This window comes from Neovison vison, chromosome 11, assembly GCF_020171115.1.
Source record: "Neovison vison isolate M4711 chromosome 11, ASM_NN_V1, whole genome shotgun sequence".
NCBI classification, from domain to species: Eukaryota; Metazoa; Chordata; class Mammalia; order Carnivora; family Mustelidae; genus Neogale; species Neogale vison.
The window spans coordinates 88,079,305-88,102,509 of record NC_058101.1 but is presented as its reverse complement, the minus strand read 5'-3'; the positions used below and the strand labels follow the sequence as shown (position 1 = coordinate 88,102,509).

At 34.1% G+C, this 23,205-nt stretch overlaps 1 protein-coding gene across 2 annotated transcripts in view; it reads left to right on the top strand.

Moving 5' to 3' along the window:
- The window catches only part of ADAD1 (adenosine deaminase domain containing 1), a 60,644-nt gene extending 39,726 nt beyond the window's left edge, over positions 1 to 20,918 (top strand). For both annotated transcript variants that reach the window (XM_044225852.1, XM_044225851.1), the window contains exons 10-11: positions 6,966 to 7,098; positions 20,805 to 20,918. In XM_044225852.1, the coding sequence (XP_044081787.1) occupies positions 6,966 to 7,098; positions 20,805 to 20,918 (247 nt within the window). The remainder of the gene's footprint in view (positions 1 to 6,965; positions 7,099 to 20,804) is intronic.
- Positions 20,919 to 23,205: the final 2,287 nt, after the last annotated feature.

Here is a 23,205-nt window from a genome sequence, read left to right as displayed (position 1 = left end):
AGACCTGGAGAAGTTCCGTAACTTACTGAAATTACATAGTTGAATGGAGAGAGTATTTAAAATCAGTCTCCAGAACCTATATTTTTCTAAGTATCATTTCATGATTTTAATTAACACTAGAATCATAATGTTTTGTTTTAAAAATTCATTTTCTCTTACTGAATCTGAATTTATCTAAGTACCTGTATTTTGACATGTGTTTTCAAATATTACTTATATTTACTTGAATGTGAGAGCTAATATGCTATGTTTATGCTTACAATAACTCTGTAGATTAGGTGGTAGTGTTTCTCTTTTACAGATAAATTGATTCAAGCCAGGTTTAGTATCTTTTTTTTTTTTAAAAGATTTTATTTATTTATTTGACAGCGAGAGATCACAAGTAGGCAGAGAGGCAGGCAGAGAGAGAGAGGAAGGGAAGCAGGCTCCCCGCTGAGCAGAGAGCCTGATGCGGGACTCGATCCCAGGACCCTGAGATCATGACCCGAGCCGAAGGCAGCGGCCCAGCCCACTGAGCCACCCAGGTTTAGTATCTTTTTTAAAGTCTCCCAAATAGTAACACACCTGGGATTCATATCTGGACATTTTATTTCCAAAGCCCTTGTCAGTAACCATAATATACTATGCCTTTTAGACATTTCTTTATAACATCCTTGCCATTGGTTATCAAGTAAAACTAAAACTACTTTTAGTGTGACCATATAGTTATAATGAGGTAATGAATAATGTTAAAATTTTAAATGCCTAAACTGCTTTCTTTCTGAAAGATGGGTTTAAACTAAGACTACATACAAATGTTTCTCGTTATGAACTTAGGCATACTATTGATTACTTCAGGTAGTATGAACTACACTATTCTTACCTTGAATCAGCTGTTAATGAACAAACTATACACAGACAAAACAATTCTTTGATAAAGCATTAAAAAGTCTTTTACTGAGAGCAGATAAAATATGAGCATAACAAAGCTGAAATTAATGTAAAATGAGTTTAATTAACTTATTATAGCTAAATGGTACAAATGAAAAGAGCAGATGTGATCTAAGTATTAGACAAGACATTGTTAAGCTCCAATGCATTACATAAGGCAGAGGAAACTATTATTAAAATGTGTAATTCACAAGGAAGAAAGAATAGTTATGGTTATCTATTCAACAAATAGCATAGTATCAACATTCATAAAGCATACGTTACAGAAGAGGAGGAAAACTAGAAATCCACTACTAGTTGAGACAGTAATTGACCTTTAAGTTCATGATCAGATAGACAACACAATAAGGAAGGATATAGTGGTTTTAAATAACAAAAAGGTAGATTTGATTAACTTACACAAAACTCTACACCGTAAAAACATAAAATACAGAACCTACAGAATATTGAATATAGAATATTGAAAAAAACTGATCCTATTTTAGGACACAAAGAGAATCTCAAATTCTAAAAGTTAGAAGCAATGTGAGAACCCAGAGGTAGACCCTTAACTCTATAGTCAGCCAGCTAATTTTCAACAAATCAGGAAAGAATATCTAAAGGGAAAAAAGACCATTTCCTCAACAAATAGCTTTGGGAGAACTGGATAGAAACATGCAGAAGAATTAAACTAGACCACTTTCTTAAAACCATATATAAAAAATAAATTCAAGGGCGCCTGGGTGGCTCAGTGGGTTAAGCCACTGCCTTCAGCTCAGGTCATGATCCCAGGGTCCTGGGATCGAGCCTCGCATCGGGCTCTCTGCTCGGCCGGGAGCCTGCTTCCTTCTCTTTCTCTCTGCCTGCCTCTCTGCCTGCTTGTGATCTCTCTCTATCAAATAAATAAATAAAATCTTTAAAAAAAAATTCAAAATAGATGAAAGCCTTAAATATGAGACAGGAATCCATTGAAATCCTAGAGGAGAACACAGATAGCCACCTCTTTGACCTCAGCCTCAGCAACTTTCTACTGACAGTCTCCATAGGCAAGGGAAACAAAAGTAAAAATGAACTATTGGGATTTCATTGAGATAAAAAGCTCCTGGACAGCAAAGGAAAGAAACCTAAAAGGCAGCCTGGAATGGGAGATGATATTTGCAAATGACAGATCAAGGACTTGTATCCAAAATCTATAAAGAACTCAACAAATTCAACATCCCCAAACCAAAAAATCCAGTCAAGAAATGGGCAGAAGACATTCACAGACATTTCTCCAAAGAAGACATACAAATGGCTAACAGACAAATGAAAAAATGCTCAGGACCACTCATCATCAGGGAAATAGAAATCAAAACCACATAATGGCTAAAATGAAAAACTCAGGCAACAGTGGATGTTGTGAGGATATGGAGAAAGGGAAATCCTCTTACTCTGTTGGTAGGAATGCAAACTGGTGCAGTCACTGTGGAAAACAGTATGGAGATTCCTCAAAAAGTTAAAAAATAGAGCTACCCTGTGACCCAGCATTGCACTACTAAGTATCCAAAGGACACAAAAATAGCGATTTAAAGGGGCACATGCACCCCAAAGTTATAACAGCAATTTCCATTCTAGCCAAACTATGGAAAGAACCCAGATGTCTATCAGGAAATGAATCCATGAAGAAGATGTGAGAATTACGCATACACACACAGAAATATTACTAAGCTATCAAAAAGAATGAAACCATGCCTTTTGCAATAACGTGGATGGAACTAGAGTGTATTATGCTAAGCAGAATTAGAGAAAGACAAATACCAATATGATTTCACTCGTGGAATTTAAGAAACAACAGCATAGAAAAAGAGAAGGAAAAATAAGATAAAAACAGGCAAACCATAAGAGACTCTCAACTGTTGGAAACAAACTAAGGATTGCTGGAGGGGAAGTGGGTAGGGAAATGGGGTAACTAGGTGATGGACATTAAGGTGGGCACGTGATGTAATAAGCTCTGGGTGTCATAAACAGCTGATGAATTACCAAACTCTACCCTGAAACTAATAATACACTGTGTGTTAACTAACTTGAATTTAAGTTAAGGTTAGAAGCAATGTAGATAGTATTTTCTGATTTTGATATAGTTAAGTCTCCAAAGAAGAAAATCAGTATACTAGGAATTTCTATCATTGGGGATAAAAGTCCTTTAACTTTTGGCTCTAAAGAGGAAATATAAAATGAAACTGCGGCTATTTAGAAAGCAAGAATTTTGAAAGCATTTCATGTCAGAACTTAGAAGATATATACAGCTAAAGCAAAGCTGAATGGAAAAGCCAGTTCTTCAGATGCTTAGATCAAGAGATAGTGGAAATAAACTTAGGAGAATGTAGAAATCAGCAAAACTTGAAATATAATTTAAAGAGCTAAATAACGAAAAGTTAGAAGTAATAAAAATCTGATTCTGTGGGAAAATGTCACTAGCTAATCTCATATTTAATAAAAAGGGAGTAATTAACAAATAGAAGATTAAGATAATCATAAAAGCTTATTTGCTCAACCATGTATCTTTAAAAACCTTATGAAATACATACATTTCTAGGAAAAATTATTTCCATAATGGTACAAATGAGGGGAAAACCTAAACAGATTATTTTCTTAAGAAAGTTGTCAAGATGGCACTCTAACTATTCTGTAACTATTCTCCAAATACCATTCTGAGGAGGTTCAGAGGAATTTTTAAACTTTTAAATAGCAGAAATTTCCAGTATCTAAGATTTAAAACATTAAAATCTTTTTATGGAGCAGATATGTCACTTCTACTTAAATCTGATAGAACATTGCTGCCATCTCTCCACAAAAGTTATACATGAGACTTTGTTTTATATCCAAGCAAAATATCTCGATAAAATGTTAGGAAGCAGAATGTAGCAGTACATTAAAAATATATATATTTATACAACAATACCAATTGGTATTTTTTGTAAGACTGAGGATAGTAACATAATAGAAATAATACCAGATTAGGAATTCTTATTAAAATTATCTTATTAATTGATCTAGAGATACCAAACATTCATGGCTCAAAATTCTAAGAAAACATATAATATAGCACTTCAGCTAGTCTAAGTAAAGATAATAAAAAGGAAATTGTTCAGTACTTTTGTTAAGGATAAAAATGTGTGTTTACAAAACAAACTGAGGGTTGCCTGGGGGAGGGGAGTAGGGAGAGGGTTGGTGGGACATTGGGGAGGGTATGTGCTATGGTGAGTGCTGTGAAGTTTGTAAACCTGGTGATTCACAGACCTGTACCCCTGGGGATAAAAATATATTATACATTTATAAAAAATAAAACATTTTAAAAAAAAGATAACAAAAGGGAAAAAAAAAGACAAATTCAACAAATATAGTCCAGGAAGAAAAGATGCAAAAGTGGTTTTAAAATAAGAGGTATTGAAGAGCAAGTTGGGGGAATACCTGGCTGGCTTAGTCAGTGGAGCATGAGACTATCTGAGGGTTGTGAGTTCAAGCCCCATGTTGGGGGGTAGAGGTTACTTAATAAATAATAAATAAAAGTGTAAAAAAAAATAAAATAAATATTTTTAAAATGTGTGTTTATTAGTCAAAGGATCATCATGATTGATGATAATATCCAGAACAAGACACGATTGTTTACTATTGTTAATATTTTTTTAAAACATTTGGATAAGAGAAAGAAATGAGAGATTATAAAATATTGGAAGGGAGGAGGTAAAATTACCATTCTTTGCATATGGTATCATATTGTACCTGAAAAGCCCAGGAGAATCATTGGGAAAATGACAACAAAAGGTATCATGGTGAAAATATTAATAGAGAGATCAATATATTTTATACACAGGCTCATATGTTAACTATTTTTGTATATAAAACTACTTCAAAACTTAGTGACTTAACCATTTATGGGGTGCCTGGGTGGCTTAGTCAGTTAAGCATCTGCCTTCAGATCTGGTCATGATCCCAGGGTCCTAGAATCAAGCCACACATTCAGGCTCCCTGCTCTGTGGGAAGCCTGCTTCTCCATCTTCTACTCCCCCTGCTTGTGTTTTCTCTTTGTCTCTCTGCCAAATTAATAAAATCTTTTTAAAAATAACCATTTATTACTGATGACAAGTTTTTAGGTCAACTGAGTTGCATTTTATTGTGCTCCCTCATTCATCTGGGGTTAACTCTAGGTTAACTGAAATTCAACTTATGACAGGGCTGTGGTCCGTGTGTTGTCTCACCATTTTGTAGACTAGTCCCAGCTGGCTCATTTGACATTCCCTAGAGAAGGCACATAAACCTATGAGGCCCAGGCTCAGAACTGACACATCTTCTATTCCATTTACCAAAATAAGTCACAAAGCTAGCCCAAATTCAGGGGGAATGGAAATCAACCACAAGTTCCTGAAAAGAGAATGTGAAAAGTCACATTATAAAGAGTGTGGAGTAATGTTGAGTTTGAGAAGTTCTTTGTAGATCTTGGATATCCAACCTGTTGTCTCTAGTGTCATTCATGAGTATCTTCTCCCATTCTGTGGGTTACCCCTTTGTTTTGTTGACGGTTTCCTTTGCCCCGCAGAAGTGAGCAGACACTTCTCCAATGAAGACATAAAAATGGCTAACAGACATGTGAAAAAATGTTCATCATCATTAGCCATCAGGGAAATTCAGATCAAAACCACATTGAATTGTTACCTTACACCGTTAGAATGTCAAAAATTAACAAGGCAAGAAGCAACAAATGTTGGAAAGGATGTGGAGAAAGGGGAATCCTCTTACACTGTTGGTGGGAATGCAGGTTGGTGCAGCCACTTTGAACAGTGAGGAGATTCCTCAAAAAATTAAAAATAGAGTTACCTTATGACCCTGCATTTGCACTACTGGGTATTTACCCTGAAGATACAGATATAATGAAAAGAGGGGCCATATGTACCCCAATTTTCACAGCAGCAATATTTGCAATAGCCAAACTGTGGAAAGAACCAAGATGCCCTTCAACAGATAAATGGCTAAAGAAGATGTGGTCCATATATACATATAATGCAATATTACTCATCCATCAGAAAGGATGAATACCCAACTTTTGCATCAACATGGATGGGAGTGGGCGAGATTATGCTGAGTGAAATAAGTCAAGCAGAGAAAGTAAACTATCATATGGTTTTGCTTGTGGAACATTAGGAATAACATGGAGGACATTAGAGAAGGAAGGACAAAGAGAAGGGAGGAGATATTGGAAGGGGGAGATGAACCATGAGAGACTGTGGACTCTAAGAAACAAACTGAGGGTTTTGACGGGTGGTGAGCTTCATGGTGGGTATTAAGGAGGACACATATTGTATGGAGCACTGGATGTTATTCATAAACAGTCTTGGAACACTTCAAAAATGGTGTACTGTATGGTAACTAACATAATAAAAAATAAAGTATGGGGGTGAGTGAAGGATTTGGACAATTTTTGTGAATACAAGAACAACTAATAAGATATAATGAAGAGAGATAGCAAAAAGTTTCATGGTCTATGGATCCACTTTTATTAGAAACAAAAAATATATCTTCATGCACATATGTATACATAGGTGGAAGGAAGGTCATATATATATATATGTAAATATATATATAGTAAGTTCAAATTTACATACAGTGAAATGTACTATATAGTTAATGATTTTTTGATATATGTATACACCTGTATAACCATCACCCCATTAAAATATAGGACATTTTCATCATTCCAGAAAATATTTCTGTGCCTTTTTTCCAGTCAGTTCTGCTACAATCACTCTCCTTATTTGGATCAACATAGATTAATTTTGCTCCAAACAATAAACTGTTCCAGTATCCACCATCTTTAATTTTTAATGCAACACTATAATAATTTAAGCTGTAAGTTAATAAAAGAAAGTAAATATTCAAAGAGTTTTGTGTAAAAATCACTATCTTCCTTGTATATAGTTTAGAGAAGTATTTGTAGATTCTGTGTTGATTTTAATCTCTACAATTGTCAACATAAATTCTTGAATAATAATTAGTGGATGTTTCATTCCTTTCTACTTTAGTTCCCCATTTAAAAGTGGTGTGTCAATGGCAAGTCGGCTTTGTAAAGCTGCAATGTTAAGTCGATTTAACCTCCTTGCCAAAGAAGCTAAAAAAGAAGATTTACTTGAAGCTAGTACATATCATGCAGCAAAGGTAAGTCCTTAAAGGAATGAATTTGATCATAGAAATAATATTTAAGATAACAAAAATGTAATTTTATGATAATGAGCTATAGGAGAAGTTGCTTGAAATAGTTAACTAAATATAAGATACTTCCATGTACTAGTAGAATTAATTTTTAAATGAATATGCCAGAAATTGAATATGTAAATGAATGTTGCCACCTACAGTAGCCACTTTAGTATGGTGCGTACTTACTTTGACGATATTTTATCAAAACCTGCTTTCATACCCAGAGAAACAAAAGGATAAAATTTTTTCTGTATGTATTAACTTTCTAACTTTAGAAGTATTCTAAAATAATACAATATGATTTCCATATAAATTAATTTTCCTATTTTAAAGATGTGAAACTGCTTTAATTTCAGTGTATGACTTGGGCCTGATTAAGTAGGTGATGTATATAGCCTTTTTCTGTCTTTAAAAATATTTATTTTTTTAGTATTACAAACGCAATTCATATTTACAGAATTTGGCAATTTTTCTAAATACAGAGGAAAAATAGTACTTGTAATTCTTCCTACTATTCAAATTATGATGCCCTTAATCCTGTAATCATGTTATTTCAGTTTCTTGTGTTTTGCATGTATATATATGTTTATGTATGCTTATATTTTAGAATATTATACTGGATGTGTTTTTTAATCTGCTTTTTTTGTTTGGTATAGTCTGAGATGAACCATGTTATAATATGACATGTACAAGACATTAAGTTATTAAATACAAATTGTTTCTGATAACCTAAATTTAGTTTCAGTCAGTAATCTGGTATTGTATGAAAGTCTCTTAATTTCAACAATATCTTAATGCTCAGACTGTATATTCCCAACCTGTGAAACAATTTACTACAGATTTGTGGGTATGTACATATATTTTTAAGTAACAAAAGCTTATCTAGGCAATTTCTGTCTTTGGTGGCATGAAGTCACAGATCCTATTTAGAAAAGCAAGTATAAAAACTGGACAAAATTGTCAAAAAAATCACCTTTCACAACTCTGGAAATTGAAGACAGAAGTGTGTATTATTGAAAAACAGCTCAGGCTTTGGATAAGAACAACTGGAGTTTGTGGTACCTTCATCCAAGGGCTATTCCTGTTCTTTCTCCCTCTTCTCTGCTTGTTTAAATGGCAAGAACTATAGTTTTTACTAGAGTGAGGATGTAGTAGTTTGGCTGCTTGAGGGTAGACTTGATTTGGGGCAGAGGGTAAAAATTGGAAGCTTTGTCAGCTAAAAGTGCCAAACCTAGTAGGAAACAAATGGGGAAAATCAATAATTTTGCTGCCCCCAGGTTGCAGTCTTTGTTGGGGCAAGTGATGAACCAACTAGTAACTTACTTAGGTAATTTTAAAAATGGAAGAGCCATGGAAGGGCTGAGATAAATTCTCCATATATCCTTGGCTGAATGAGAACCTACACTTGTGCAGGGAAGACCCTAGAGAACCCAGTAAAGAGTGAAACTGTAAAAGAGAACTGGCTGCAACATTAAATCCAATAGTCCCTCCTTATCCTTGGGGGATACTACCAAGAACCCCAGCGGCTGCCTGAAACTACAGGTAATACTGAATCCTGTATATACTGTTGTTTCTTTATATGCATATCTGTGATAAAGTTTGATTTATAAATTAGGCACAAGAGATTAACAACAATGATTTAAATAGAACAATTTCAACAGTGTGTTGTAATAAAAGATACATGATCTCTTTCTCAAAAAGTCTTGTCATACTATACTCAACTTTCTTTTTCTTGTGATGAAATGAAATGATAAAATGCTTATTTGATGAGATGAAGTTAAGTGAGTGATGTGGGCATTGTGACATAGTGTGAGGCTAACTATTTGACCTCCTGATACATCATAGGAGGGATCCAGACTGTGGTTGACTATGGTGACGGAAACCAGGGAAAGCAAAGTCATGGATAGGGTGGAAGGACTATGTACACAACCTCCCCCACCAATACACACACAAATTGATGAGAAGGTAGATGCCTTATAAGCTTAAGGTGTTTGAGCAGTGTCTACTGAAATCATTTATCATTAAGCTGTGCAGGTATAGCATAACTAGTAGTAAACCAGGCTAAAATATAAAAATAAGTAATAAGAAAACTGGGAAGGGACAACAGCAGCTGCACCCCATGGAGAAAACAGATCTCACAATTTAAGCAAACTAATTTAAAAATAAAAAACTTCAGAAAAAAATAAAACCACATCCAGAGTTTCTACAATATGTTGTCTAGAAAGTTTAAGTTTTAACCAAAAAATATGGGATATGTAAAAAACAGAAGGGTGAAATCTATTCTCAGGAAAAAATAATAGTCAACTGGTTCTAAGTGGGTCCAAATGTTAAATATAGCTAAGATTTCAAAGTAGCTATTATAATATGTTCAGAGAATTAAAAGAAAATATAAGTGTATCAAAAAATAGGCAATCTCTTTTTTTTAAAGGATTTTATTGATTTTTTTTTTTTTTAACGGAGCGAGCGTGCGCACAAGCAGGGAGAACTCCAGGCAGGCAGAGGGCGGGGCAGAAGGCAGGCTCCCCGCCAAGCAAGGAGCCAGATGTGGGGATCAATCCCAGGACCCTGGGATCATGACCTGAGCCTAAGGCAGCCACTTATTGACTGAGCCATCCAGGGGCCCCAACAAATTGGCAATCTCAGTAGAGAAGCAAACTACAAAAAAGAAAACCAAATGAAAATTTTAGAATCAAAACAATATTTAATAAGTGAAACATTCTTTAGATGGGCTCAACAGCACATTTCAGATGGCAGATAAAAATCAGTGAACTTTGAAGATAAATCAATAGTTATTTTTTAAAGACCAAATGAAAACAGATTGAAGAAAAATAAGCAGAGCCTCAAAGATTTGTGGAACAATATTAAGCACACCAACAGGTGTGTATTAGGAATCTCAGATGGAAAGGAGGGAGACAAACAGGGAAAAAAAGAAACAATGACTGAAAAAAATCAGTCATCCAACTGGATGAAAAACATTAACAGATTCAAGAAACTCAGCAAATCCCCAAGAAAAGAAAAAAATCTGAAAAGATCCATACCTGCTAGATCCATCTGTTAGAGAAAGACAAATACCTTATTATTTCACTCATATGTGGAATTTAAGAAACCAATGAAGATAAAAGACCTTTAAGTATAGAGTACAAACTGTGGTTGCCAGAGGAGACGTGGCTGAGGGGTAGGTAAAATAAATGAAGAGCATTAAGAATACATTTACTGTGATGAGCACTGAGTAATGTATTGAATCATATTGCATACCTGAAAGTAATATAACACTGTATATTAATCATAATGGAGTTTTAGAACATTATTTAAAAAGATCTAGATATGTTCTATTCAAACTGCTTGAGACCTAAACAAAGTTTAATCCCATCATTAATCATTAGGGAATACAAATAAAAACCACAATGTTTTAGTACTATTTATGGTTATTAACAATAGGGCAGTACATCTAAAGGTTGATTTCAGCAACAATGGAGGCCACCCTAAAATAGCCAGAACAGTCTTGAATAAGAAGAATATAATTGGATTATTCACGCTTCTGATTTCAAATCTTACCATAGAGCCACAGTTATCAAGACACTGTAATACTGGCATAAGGATAAACATATAGCTCAATAAGATATAATTGATAGTTAAGAAATAAACCTTAACGGGGCACCTGGGTGGCTCAGTGGGTTAAGCCTCTGCTTCGGCTCAGGTCATGATCTCAGGGTCCTGGCATTGAGCCCCACATCAGGATCTCTGCTCAGGAGGGAGCCTGCTTCCCCCTCTTTATCTGCCTACCTGTGATCTCTCTCTCTCTGTCAAATAAATAAATAAAATATTTTTAAAAAAAAAGAAATAAACCCTAACACTTATGGACAGTTGATTTTTAAGAAGAATACCAAGCTAATTCAGTGGCAAGAAATAGTTTTTTCAACAAATAGTCTTAGGACAACTTGATATCCACAGGGAAAAGAATAAACTTAGACCTCTACCTCATACCCTGTACAAAAATTAACTCAAAATGGATGATAGACCTATATAAGAGTTAAAACTGTAAAAATCTTAGATGAAAACAGAAGAATGGTCTCACTTATTTGTGGATCATAACAAATAGCATGGAGGACATGGGGAGTTAGAGAGGAGAAGGGAGTTGGGGTAAATTGGAAGGGAAGGGTGAACCATGAGAGACTATGGACTCTAAAAAACAATCTGAGGGGTTTGAAGTGGCAGGGGGGTCTCCGGCCATACCACCCTGAACGCGCCCAATCTCGTCTGAAGTGGAAGGGGGGTGGGAGGTGGGGGTACCAGGTGGTAGGTATTATAGAGGGCATGGATTGCATGGAGCACTGGGTGTGGTGAAAAAATAATGAATACTGTTATGCCGAAAATAAATAAAAAATTAAAAAAAGAAGAAAATGTGTGTATTCTTAGAGAAAGGTTTCTTAGATCTGATACCAAAAATACAATCCAAAAGAGAAAAAAAAAAGTATTTTAGACTTTATTACAGTAACAGCTTTTGCATTTCAAAAATTAAGAAAATGAAAAGGCAAGCTATATACTATGAAAATATATGTGTAAATTACATATCTGTTAAGGGACTTGTATCCAGAATAAATAAAAACTCTTGCAACTCAATAATAGATACATGACCTAGTTTTTAAAATGACCAATGAATTTGAATAGACATTTCTATAAGTAAAATAAATGACCAATAAGAATATAAAAAGATGTTCAACATCATTAATCATTAGGGAAATACAAATAAAAACAGTGATTTGCTACTTTACACATACTAGGATATATAAAGATATTAAATGTTGGCAAGGATGTAAGGAAATCAAAACCATCACCATTGCTGGTAGGAATGTAAAATGATGCAGACTCTTTGGGAAACAATTCAACAGTTCCTCAAAAGTTAAATATTGAGAGGTGCCTGGCTGGCTCAGTTGGACGAGCATGTGACTCTTCATCTTGAGGTTGTGAGTTTGAGCCCCACATTGGATGCAGAGATTACTAAAAATAAACTTTGAAAAAATTAAATATAGAGTTATCATGTAACCCAGGAATTCCCCTCCTAGGTATATTATTAAGAAAATTGAAAACACATATTCACACCAAAATTGTAAATGGCTGTTTGTAGCAGCTGTATTCATATTCACAAAAGGTGGAAACAACCCAAATGTTCATCAGGTGATGAATGGATAAACAAAATGTGGCATATATCTTTAATCATCCATAAAAGAGAAAATGAAGTATTGATACATTCTACAACATGGGTCAACCTTGAAAACATTATGTTAAGTGAAAGAAGCCAGACAAAAGGCCACAGATAATATGATTTCATTTATATGAAGTGTCTAGAATAGGCAAATTCATAAAGATAGAAAGTAGATTAGTGGTTTCCAGGAGCTGGGGGGAGGAGAGAATGAAGATTGACTGCTAATGGGTATAGGATTTGGTTTTGGAGTGGTGAAAAATTCTGGAATTACTGGTAGTGGTTATAAAACTCTGTGAATATACTAGAAACCATTTATTTATTGTATAAGGATGAATTTTATGATATATGAATTATATCTTAACAAATCTGTTAGAAAAGAATACAGTGAATTGATGTGCTTATGGATTGGAGGAAAAAAATATTGTTAAAATGTCTATATTACGCAAAGCAATCTACACATTTAGTACAATCCCTATCAAAATACCACCAGTTCACAGAATTGGAACGAACAAACCTAAGGTTTGTATGGAACCACAAAAGACCCCAAATAGTCAAAGCAGTTTTGAAAAAGAAGCAGCTGGAGACATCAGAATTACAGACTTCAAGCTATATTATAAAGCTGTAGTCATTAAGACAGTATGGTACTGGCACAAAAACAGATAGGTAGATCAGTGGAACAGAATAGAAAACCCAGAAATGGTCAACTGATCTTTGACAAAGCAAGAAACAGTATCCAAAGGAAAGAAGTCTCTTGAACAAATGGTGTTGGCAATATTGGAACACCTTTAAAACCATACACAAAAATAAATTCAAAATGGATGAAAGACCTAAAAGTGGTACAGGAAACCATCAAAATCCTAGAGGAGAACACAGGCAGCAACCTCTCTGACATTGGCCATAGCAACTTCCTACTAGACCTTTGTCAAGAGGCAAGGGAAACAAAAGCAAAAGTGAACTATTGAGACTTCATCAAGATTAAAAACTGCACAGTGAAGGAAACAACCAACCAAAAAGCAGTTTAAAGAATGGGAGAAGATATTTGCAAATGACATATCAGATGTTAATATCCAAAATCTATAAAGAACTTATCAAACTCAGCAATCCCCCAAAACCCAAAAAAATCCAGTCAAGAAATGGGACAGAAGACAGCAATAGACACTTTTCCAAAGAAGACATCCAGATGGCCAATGGATACATGAAAAGATGTTCAGCATCACTCATTATTAGGGAAATTAAAGCCACAATGAGATACCACCCCAGCCCTGTCAAAATGGCTAAAATAACAATACAGGAAACAAGAGATGTTGGTGTGGAGAAAGGGGAGCCCTCTACACTGTTGGAAATGCAAACTGTGCAGCCACTTTGAAAAACAGTATAGAGGTTCCTCAGAAAGTTAAAAATAGAACTACCCTATGATCCAACAATTGTACTACTAGGTATTTACCCAAAGGATCAAAAATACTGGTTCAAGGGGCACATATACCCTGATATTTACAGCAGCATTATCAACAATAGTCAAATTATGGGAAGAGCCCAAATGCCCATTGACTGATGAATGGATAAAGAAGATGGTGTGTTTGTGTGTGTGTGTGTACATATATATAGATACATATATATGTATCTATATAGGTAGATACATATATAATGGAATATTATTCAGTCATCAAAAAGAATGAAATCCTGTCATTTGCAACAATGTGGATGGAGCTAGATTGTATTATGCTAAGCAAAATAAGAAGGAAATATATGATTTCACTTATGTGTGGAATTTAAGAAACAAGGGGAAGGGGAAGAAAAGGGAAGCAAACCATAAAAGATTCTTAACTACAGAGAACAAACTGAGGATTGCTGGATGAGAGGTCAGCAGAGGGATGGGCTAAATGGGTGGTGGGTATTAAGGAGGGCACTTATGTTGACCACTGGGTGTTATACATAAGTGGTGGATCACTAAATTCTAAACCAATATTACATGATATGTTAACTGAAATATAATTTTGAGAAAAGAAAAATATGTTTAAAGTGCTGAAAGAAAAGCCTGATAACCAGGAATTGTATAGCAAGATAATTTTTCTTTAATTTTTTTAAAAATTTTTCATTTTTTATAAACATATAATATATTTCTATCCCCAGGGGTAGCAAGATAATTCTTAAAAGCAAAATTTTAAAAATCCCCGGGCAGACAAAAACAAAGAAAATTTGTTGTTAGTATAACTTCCTTAAGAGGAATTCCAAAGGAAGCCCTTGAACCTTGGAAGAAATAACACGAGCTGACATATAAATCTACAGAAAGGGACAAAGAATACTGAAAATACTAATCATGGGATAAATATAAAAGGGTGTGTGTGTGTTTCCTCTTATTTTCTTTAGAAATTGGAAGTTCTTTAAGACAATTTTAACTGTATTAATTTGTAACAAAGGTATATGCAATATAGACAGTGATAGTATACCAAAGGACAGAGAAAGAAATCAGTCAGTATTGGAACAAAGATACTGTACTTTACCAAATTAAGTCAGTATAAATATGAAGTAGAATACAGTAAGACACAGAAGCATAGGGCGCCTGGGTGGCTCAGTGGGTTAAGCCTCTGCCTTCAGCTCAGGTCATAGTGCCAGTGTCCTAGGATCCAGACCCACATTGGGCTCTCTGCTCAGCAGGGGGCCTGCTTCTCATCTTTCTCTGCCTGCCTCTCTCCCTACTTGTGATATCTTTCTTTCTCTCTCTCTCTCTCTCTCTCGCTCAAATAAATAAATAAATAAATCTCTAAAAAGAAAAAGATACAGAAGCATATTGTAATCCCTAAAGTAACCACGAAGAAAATAACTGAAAACTACATGCAAAATATAACACATGAATTAAAATTGTATATTAAAATTCATTTTTGAAAAAACTAGAAGGTGATAAAGAGGAAGCAGAGAAATAAAAGACATGGGACTTGGAAAAGAGTGAAATGGCAGACATGAATCCACTTTATCAATAATCACATTAGGTTCTATTAAACTAAATGCTCCAGAGAAAAGGCAGAGGTCATCAGAGTGGGTTAAAAAAAAAAAAATAATAGGGACGCCTGGGTGGCGCAGTTGGTTGGACGACTGCCTCCGGCTCAGGGCGTGATCCTGGAGTCCCGGGATCGAGTCCCACATCAGGCTCCCAGCTCCATGGGGAGTCTGCTTCGCTCTCTGACCTTCTCCTCACTCATGCTCTCTCTCTCTCTCTCTCTCTCTCTCTCAAATAAATAAAAATAAAAATAAAAAAAAAGGGCAAGATTCAACTCTATACTGTCTGCAGGAAACACATGAAATTCAAAAACACAAATAAGTTGAAACTAAAAAATGAAAAAACACATGTAAACTGTAGCAATAAAGAGAGCTGAAGTGTTTATATTAACATCAAATATATGTTGAGAAATATAAGACAATGAGTGATGTTTTATAGTAGTAAAAAGGCTAATGCATTGAAACATATAACAAATAGTTATGTAATAATTGCATGCGTTGGTAACAACAGAACCCAAAAATACATAAGCCAAAACTGACAGAATTGAAAGGTGAAATAGATAATTCTACAATTACAGGAGGAGGATTTTTTTCCCTGAAAAATGTACTTTTTAATTTTTTTATTGTGTTATGTTAGTTACCATATAGTACCTCCGTAGTTTTTGATGTAGTGTTCCATGATTCATTGCTTATGTATAATATCAGTGCTCCATGCAATCAGTGCTATCCTTAATACTCATCATCAGGTTCACCCATCATGCACACTCCCCTTCTAAAACCCAGAGTTTGTTTCTTGGAGTCCACAGTCTCTCATGGTTCTTCTCCCCCTTTTATTTCTACCTTCCCTTCATTTTTCCCTTCTCCTAATGCCCTTCAATTATGTAGGAGGTTTTAATAGTCTTATTTCAGCAGTTGATAAAACAACTAGACAGAAAATAAGAAATAAAAGGCTTAAATATCAGTGCCTGTACTGACCTGTATTAAACACTGCATAACCGAATATACATTATTTTCAAGTACACTTGGAACATTCTCCAGTATTGGCAATAAAGCAAGTCTCAGTAGAAATCAGCAGTGGAATGAAATCTGGGAAGTTAACCATTTGAGAATTAGCGGCTTAACTTCTGAATAACCTGTAAGTCAAAGAAGAAATTATAAGCAAATTAAAAAAAATCTTCTGAATCAATCAAAAATCGACTGAATGAAAATACAACATATTAAAATTTGTCGAATATAACCGAAGGAGTGGTTAGAAATTTATAACTTTATTCACTTATATTAGGAAAGAAGGGAATTGTAAAAATCAGTTATTTGAGTTCCACCATGAGATGTTAGAAGAAGAGCAAATTAAAAGTAGAGAGGGAATAATATAAAATGGTATAGAAATTTCTAGAAAACAGAAAAAATAAAAATAGAAAATAGAAAAAAATCAATGAAATCAAAAGTTGGTTCATTGAAAAAAAAACCAACATTGATAACCCTTTAGACTAACTGATAAAATAGTAAGAGATAATACAAGCAATCAAAATTTGGAATGAAAGATGAGTCCTTACTACAAGACCCCAAAGAGCTAAAATAATTATAAGATAATATTATGAACTTTTTTTTTTAAGATTTTATTTATTAGTCAGAAGAGAACACAAGCAGGGGAAGTGGCAGGCAGAGGGAGAGAAGCAGGCACGCTGCTGAACAAGGAGTGAGATGCAGGACTTGATCCTAGGACCCTGGGATCATGTCCTGAGCCAAAGGTGGACACTTAACTCACTGAGCCACCCAGGCATCCAGTATAAACAACATTTTCTTTTCAAAAAAATTAGACAAGTTAGATGAACACATTCCTAGAGAGATACAAATTATAAAATGTGACTAAAGAAAATATCCAGATTGAAATAAAGTTGAATTATTAATTAAAATTCTTTTTCTAAAAAGACAAACCAAGAAAGAGACTCAATTATAAATAACAAACTGATGGTTACCAGAGGGTGTGGAGGGTATGGGTTAATAGATGAAGATTAAGGAGTGCCCTTGTCTTGAGCACCAAGTAATGTATGGAATTGTTGAATTGCTATATTGTGTACTTGAAACTAATAAAACACTGTATGTTAACTGGAATTAAAAATAAAATTCTTTTCCTAAAGAAAAGCAGAGTGCAGATACAGCTTTACTGGTGAATTCTATCAAACTATATGCAAAAAAAGAATCACAAATCCTACAAAAAACTAATAAATAGAGAAGAACACTTGCCAATTTTTATGAGGTCACTATAGCTCTGATACCAAAACAGGATTTAAACATCACAAAAAATGAAGGCTACAAACTTTATCTCTCCAGAACATAAATGCGAAATTTTTAAGATATTGGCAGAGTAAATCCAGCAGCCCAGAGAAAGGATTATACACCATGACAAAGGAGGTTTGTTCCAAGAATACAAGGTTGATTAAACATCAGAAAATTATTGGATGGGGCGTCTGGGTGGCTCAGTGGGTTAAGCCGCTGCCTTCGGCTCAGGTCATGATCTCAGGGTCCTGGGATCGAGTCCCGCATCGGGCTCTCTGCTCCACGGGGAGCCTGCTTCCTCCTCCTCTCTTTCTCTCTGCCTGCCTCTCTGCCTACTTGTGATCTCTCTCTGTCAAATAAATAAATAAAAATCTTAAAAAAAAATTATTGGATGTACCACCATTATATGAATAGAGTCAAGTTCAAAACCCACATAATTACCTCAAAAGATGTCCAAAATGTATTTCACAAAATCCAACAGCTATTCATGGTAAAAATACTGAATAAGAAATATAAGTAAATTTCCTCCAATGAAAAACCTACAATTGACATCATGCTTAATGGTGAAAGAATACTCTTCCCCTCGCCTCTCTCAAGATTAGGGAAGAAAACAAGAATGTCTGTTCTCATCTCAGTTCTGTTCAACAATACTCTGTATGTCCAAGCAAGTTCAGCAAGTTAAGAGAAAGAAAAGGCATTGAGACTGGAAAGAAACAGAAAAACTCATTTTATTTCTAAATGTAATCTTGTATGCAAAATATCCCATGGAATCTATTAAAAATAACTATATCATATGTGAGTTTAGTACACATTATAAGGACAATAGAGAAAAACAAATTGTGTGTGTGTGTGTATATATATATGTGATATAACATCACATTAATGGGTTATATATATATATATATACACACACACATATATATATATATACATACATACATCATACTAGGAATGAACACTTTTTTTTTTTTAATTGGGAAAACTGTTTTCTCCAGAATAGCATAAAAAATGCTTAGAGGTGATTTTAACCCAAGTATAAGATCTATACACTGAAAATGATGAAACATTGCTGAGAATAATTGAAGACCTAAATAAATGGAGAAATGTACCATTTAATGGGTTGGAAATAAAACATTTTAGGATGTCACTTCTTGCCAAACTAATCTATGGATTCACGGCAAACTCTTATTAGAATCCCAGCAAGATTTTGTGTAGGAATTGACGAGCTGTTCTGATCAAAATTAAAATGTAAATTTAAAGGACATAGAAGAACCAAAACATTTTTAAGATTTTATTTATTTGACAGCGAGAGACACAGTGAGAGAAGGAACACAAGCAGGGGGAGTGGGAGAGGAAGAAGCAGGTTTCCCACTGAGCAGGGAACCTGATGTGGGGCTCGATGCCAGGACCCTGGGATCATGACCTGAGTTGAAGGCAGACGCTTAATGACTGAGCCATCCAGGCACCCCCCAAATCAATTTCTTAAAAGCAGATTTACCCTACCTAGTTTCAAAATTCATCATAAAGCCACAGTAGTCAAGACAATGTATTGACGTAATGATAGACATATAGATCAATGGAACAGAATAAGAGGTAGAAATAAATCCACACATTTATGGTCAGTTAATTTTATATAAAGGTGCCAAGGTGACTTAATAGGAGAAAGAATAGTCTTTTTATTTTTAATAAATGGTGCTGGAACTGTTGGATATTTGTGGACCAAAATAAAAAATTTTCTATACATACATACAAAAAATTAAAATAGATCATATTTCTGAGAGAGCTAAAACTTAAAACTTCCCAAAAAATATCAAAATATTTGTATTCTTAGGGTAGGAAACAGTTTCTTAGGTGTGATATCAAAAGCACAATCTGTAAAAGAAAAAATTGATCATTTGGACTCCAGAATGTAAAACTTGCTTTTCAGAAGTCATCATTAATGAAAATACAAGCCATAGACTGGAGGAAAAAATGGACTAATCATACCTTTGATAAAGATCTTGTATCTGTAATAATACATAATAAACTCTTAAAAATCAATATTGAGAGGGCAAACAACCCAGTTTTTAAGAGTAGCAAAGAATGGTTTATACCAATACAAATGGCTAATACACATATAAAAGATGCTCATCCTCATCGGTCAGTAGGTGTTGACCATACTATACATCCACTAAACTCCAAAACACTATATACTAGGTATTGTTGCAGAGAAACTGGAGAACTCTTGCACTGCCAATGAGAATGTAAAATAGTATGGTCTCCTTGGAAAATAACTTGACTGTCTTGCAAAAATAATCATATAGTTACCATGTGATCCAGCATTTTCACTGGTGTCTGTCTGGGAGGAACAGAAACTTATATCCACAGAGGACTTTTACATAAATGTTTACAGCAGCATTATTCATAATAGTTCAGAACTGGAAACATTCAGTTTTTCATCAGTTGGTGAATCTATAAACAATATGATAAATCCATATGATGGAGTACTAATCAGCAATGAAATAGATCAAACTATAAATACATGAAACAATATGAATGAATCTGAAAGCATTATGCTAATCAAAAGAAGCCTGACACAAAAGAGTTCATATTGTGTTCCATCAGTTTTTAGGAAATCTCTAGAAAAAGGAAAACTCTAAAGACAGATAAATTCATGGCTGGCTGGATCTGGGAATACAGATTGGACTGCAGATGGGCACAGTGGAACTTTTTTGCAGGTGATAGAATTGGTTTACAACTTGACTGTGGTATGGTTGCGTACCTTTATGAGTTTACTAGAAATCATCAAATTGTATACTTGTGAGTGCATTTATGGTATGTAATTATACTTCAGTAAAGCTTTTTTTTTAAGGTTCATCTATATGTTGATTTATAGAAAACAAAAGAAACCAAAATGATGGTGATTATCTATTATTTGTGCCTTACACACAGATTTTATTTGCTTCTTTATATTTTCTCTACTTTTCAAGTTTTCTGTGATGAGTATGATTATTTTAATAAAAAATGTTCAAAAAGTTGTCTTTAAGGAGTGTTGGAAAGGAAAATGTTTAGTTTCAAAAACAATGAGAAAAATAGGAATTCAAAAATATTTTAATTTTTAAAATGTCAAACTTAAGCAAGATTAGGGTTACTTAACTTTTCATAAGCCAAATTCTGCCTATATTCTATAATTCAATTTTTTTTCTTTCTATAGTGTATGTCTGGATCCTATCAAGAAGCTAAAACTTTGCTGAAATCGTACTTGCAGCAACATGGCTATGGCTCCTGGATTGTGAAATCTCCCTGTATAGAGCAATTTAGTATGTGATTTAGGCAATCCATTGTCATATTAAAAATCTTTTGTTTTTTGGTGTCTTTGACTAGTAAATATATTTTAAAAATTTTGGTGGTTTTCAGCTTTCAAACCAGAGTCTTGCAACAGCAGTGTCCAGAGATTGCTGAAAATAATAATTTATATTAAAATATTGAGTTTTTTCTGTTTTTTTTTTGAAAAATTATTACCTGAGTCAATATGCAGCTATTTTACATTTGTTTTTACAGGCATTATAAAGCCCTTTTTATAGTTTAAAAGAAAATTTCTTTAAAGTTTTTGCTTTTAAACTATTTAGCAAATATATTCAACATTTTTTCTGGGTATCTCACTCAGGTTGTTTCTTTTTAAATTAAGAATTAGAATCCAGGAATACAAATAATAATTTTTGCTCATGTGTTGATTAATTCAATGAACATATGAGTGCCTAATATTTGCCAATCACCATGCTTGTGTGATAGTGAAAAACAGCAACTAGAACACCATTTCTCATGTCCAAGAAGTTTATGAATGCAAACTGCACATATATATATGCAGAAAAATGTAAACATGTTAGAGAACAATTTCATAAATTAGTTATTCTGATTAAAAGTCATCATAAATGCTTTAAATAAGATTGACCATTTTCAAGTGTTGTGTAAGATCCATCCAAATGTGATTTAATATTTATAAATTTGGTAAGTAGGGATTTCTGATAATCAACAAAATATTATTTAGCTTTACATTTATATTTGTTTATACAGTGATTAGATCAAAAGACAAAGTTTGGTTATACTTGAGTTAGGCTAATGTATCTTCAGTGAAATTGTGAGTTTGTTCCATACTTCAGCCTCTTAAAACTATTCCTTAGTTTCATTCACAGATGACTTAAGCATTATTGGTCTCAGACTTTATTCCTCTTAGCTTGGGTCTTTATAATCTCTGTTAAGGTCTGTGTAGTTTTTTTGTTTTGTTTTGCCTATTCTAAAAATATCTTTGCAAGACAAATTGATACTAGTTTTTGGCATTCTTTGTTCAGAGATAGAAGCTTGATAAAAGGACTCTAGACTACCTGACATGAAAAGCGGCATTGCTTATTGCCTCTTTTATGTATTATGGTCATATGAGATATTTGCTTGAAGAAAAGCAAACTTCTAAATTCAGACTTCTAAACTTCAACTTTTAAAATTGTTCAAAAGCCACTAAACTAGTTACATCTAAATTTAAGTCCTCTTTTAGCTCTCAGGTTCTGTTATCTGAGATAAACATTAAAGGATAGATAAAAATTGAGAAAGCTGAAATAGGAGAGAGGATATATTAAAGTTGGAAATAATAATCCAAAGATTAGATGGAAAGTGTCACAGTGTTTGAGGCTAGAGTATAGAACACTGGATGGGAAAGTTGAGGGTTGAGTCTAGCAGATGTTCTCATTTGGGTAGTCAGATGGGAAACCTTGAAGGATATTGTGTAGGAAAGTGACATACATTAAGGCACGATTCCACAACATTTTTTTGTTTATTTATTATGGAAATTTCCAAACATAAAAAAATAGGATAGTAAATGAATCCCTATGTATCCATCACCCAGCTTCAGTAATTATTAAAACATGGCAGTCTTATTTTGTATGTGTTGGATTATGTTAGAAAAAATGGTAGCCACCAGTTTGTTCTCTATAGTTGAGTCTGTTTCTTGGTTTCTTTCTCATCTGAAAATGCTTTGATACACATCCCTGAGACATGAGAACTCTTTAATACACACATACACACCTTTATAGCCACAATCCAGTTAGCACACCTTAAAAATTAATAGTAATTCTCCCAATATCTCTTAAGGGGTGTATAGATTGTTGGAATCAAGATGAAAACCAATATCCATATGTTGGACTTTGTATGTTAAATGTCTGTTAATCTACAGATTTCCTCTCACTTCTTTTCTTTTAATTAGTTCCTGGAAAACAAACAAACAAACTGCATTCTTAGTGGAGCCTTACACGATCTCATTTTTGCTGCTAACATTTCCATGATGTCATTTAGTGTGTTTCTCTGTGATCTGTATTTCCAATAAAAAGTAGTTCAATCTAGATGCTTTCAAATAGAGGTTCAAATTTTTTTTTTTTTTTGCAAAAATATAGGTAGTATTGTATACATTCATCACAAGACCCAATGTGCGGGTTTACTCTTTTTGTATTAGCAGTCGTTGATCATTGCCCAGTGCCGCCATTTCACTGAAGATTGCAGCTGATAAGTTCTCTCATTGGATGGAATGCTTCTGTTAAAAGAAATGTTTGCCTATAGATGACTTGATG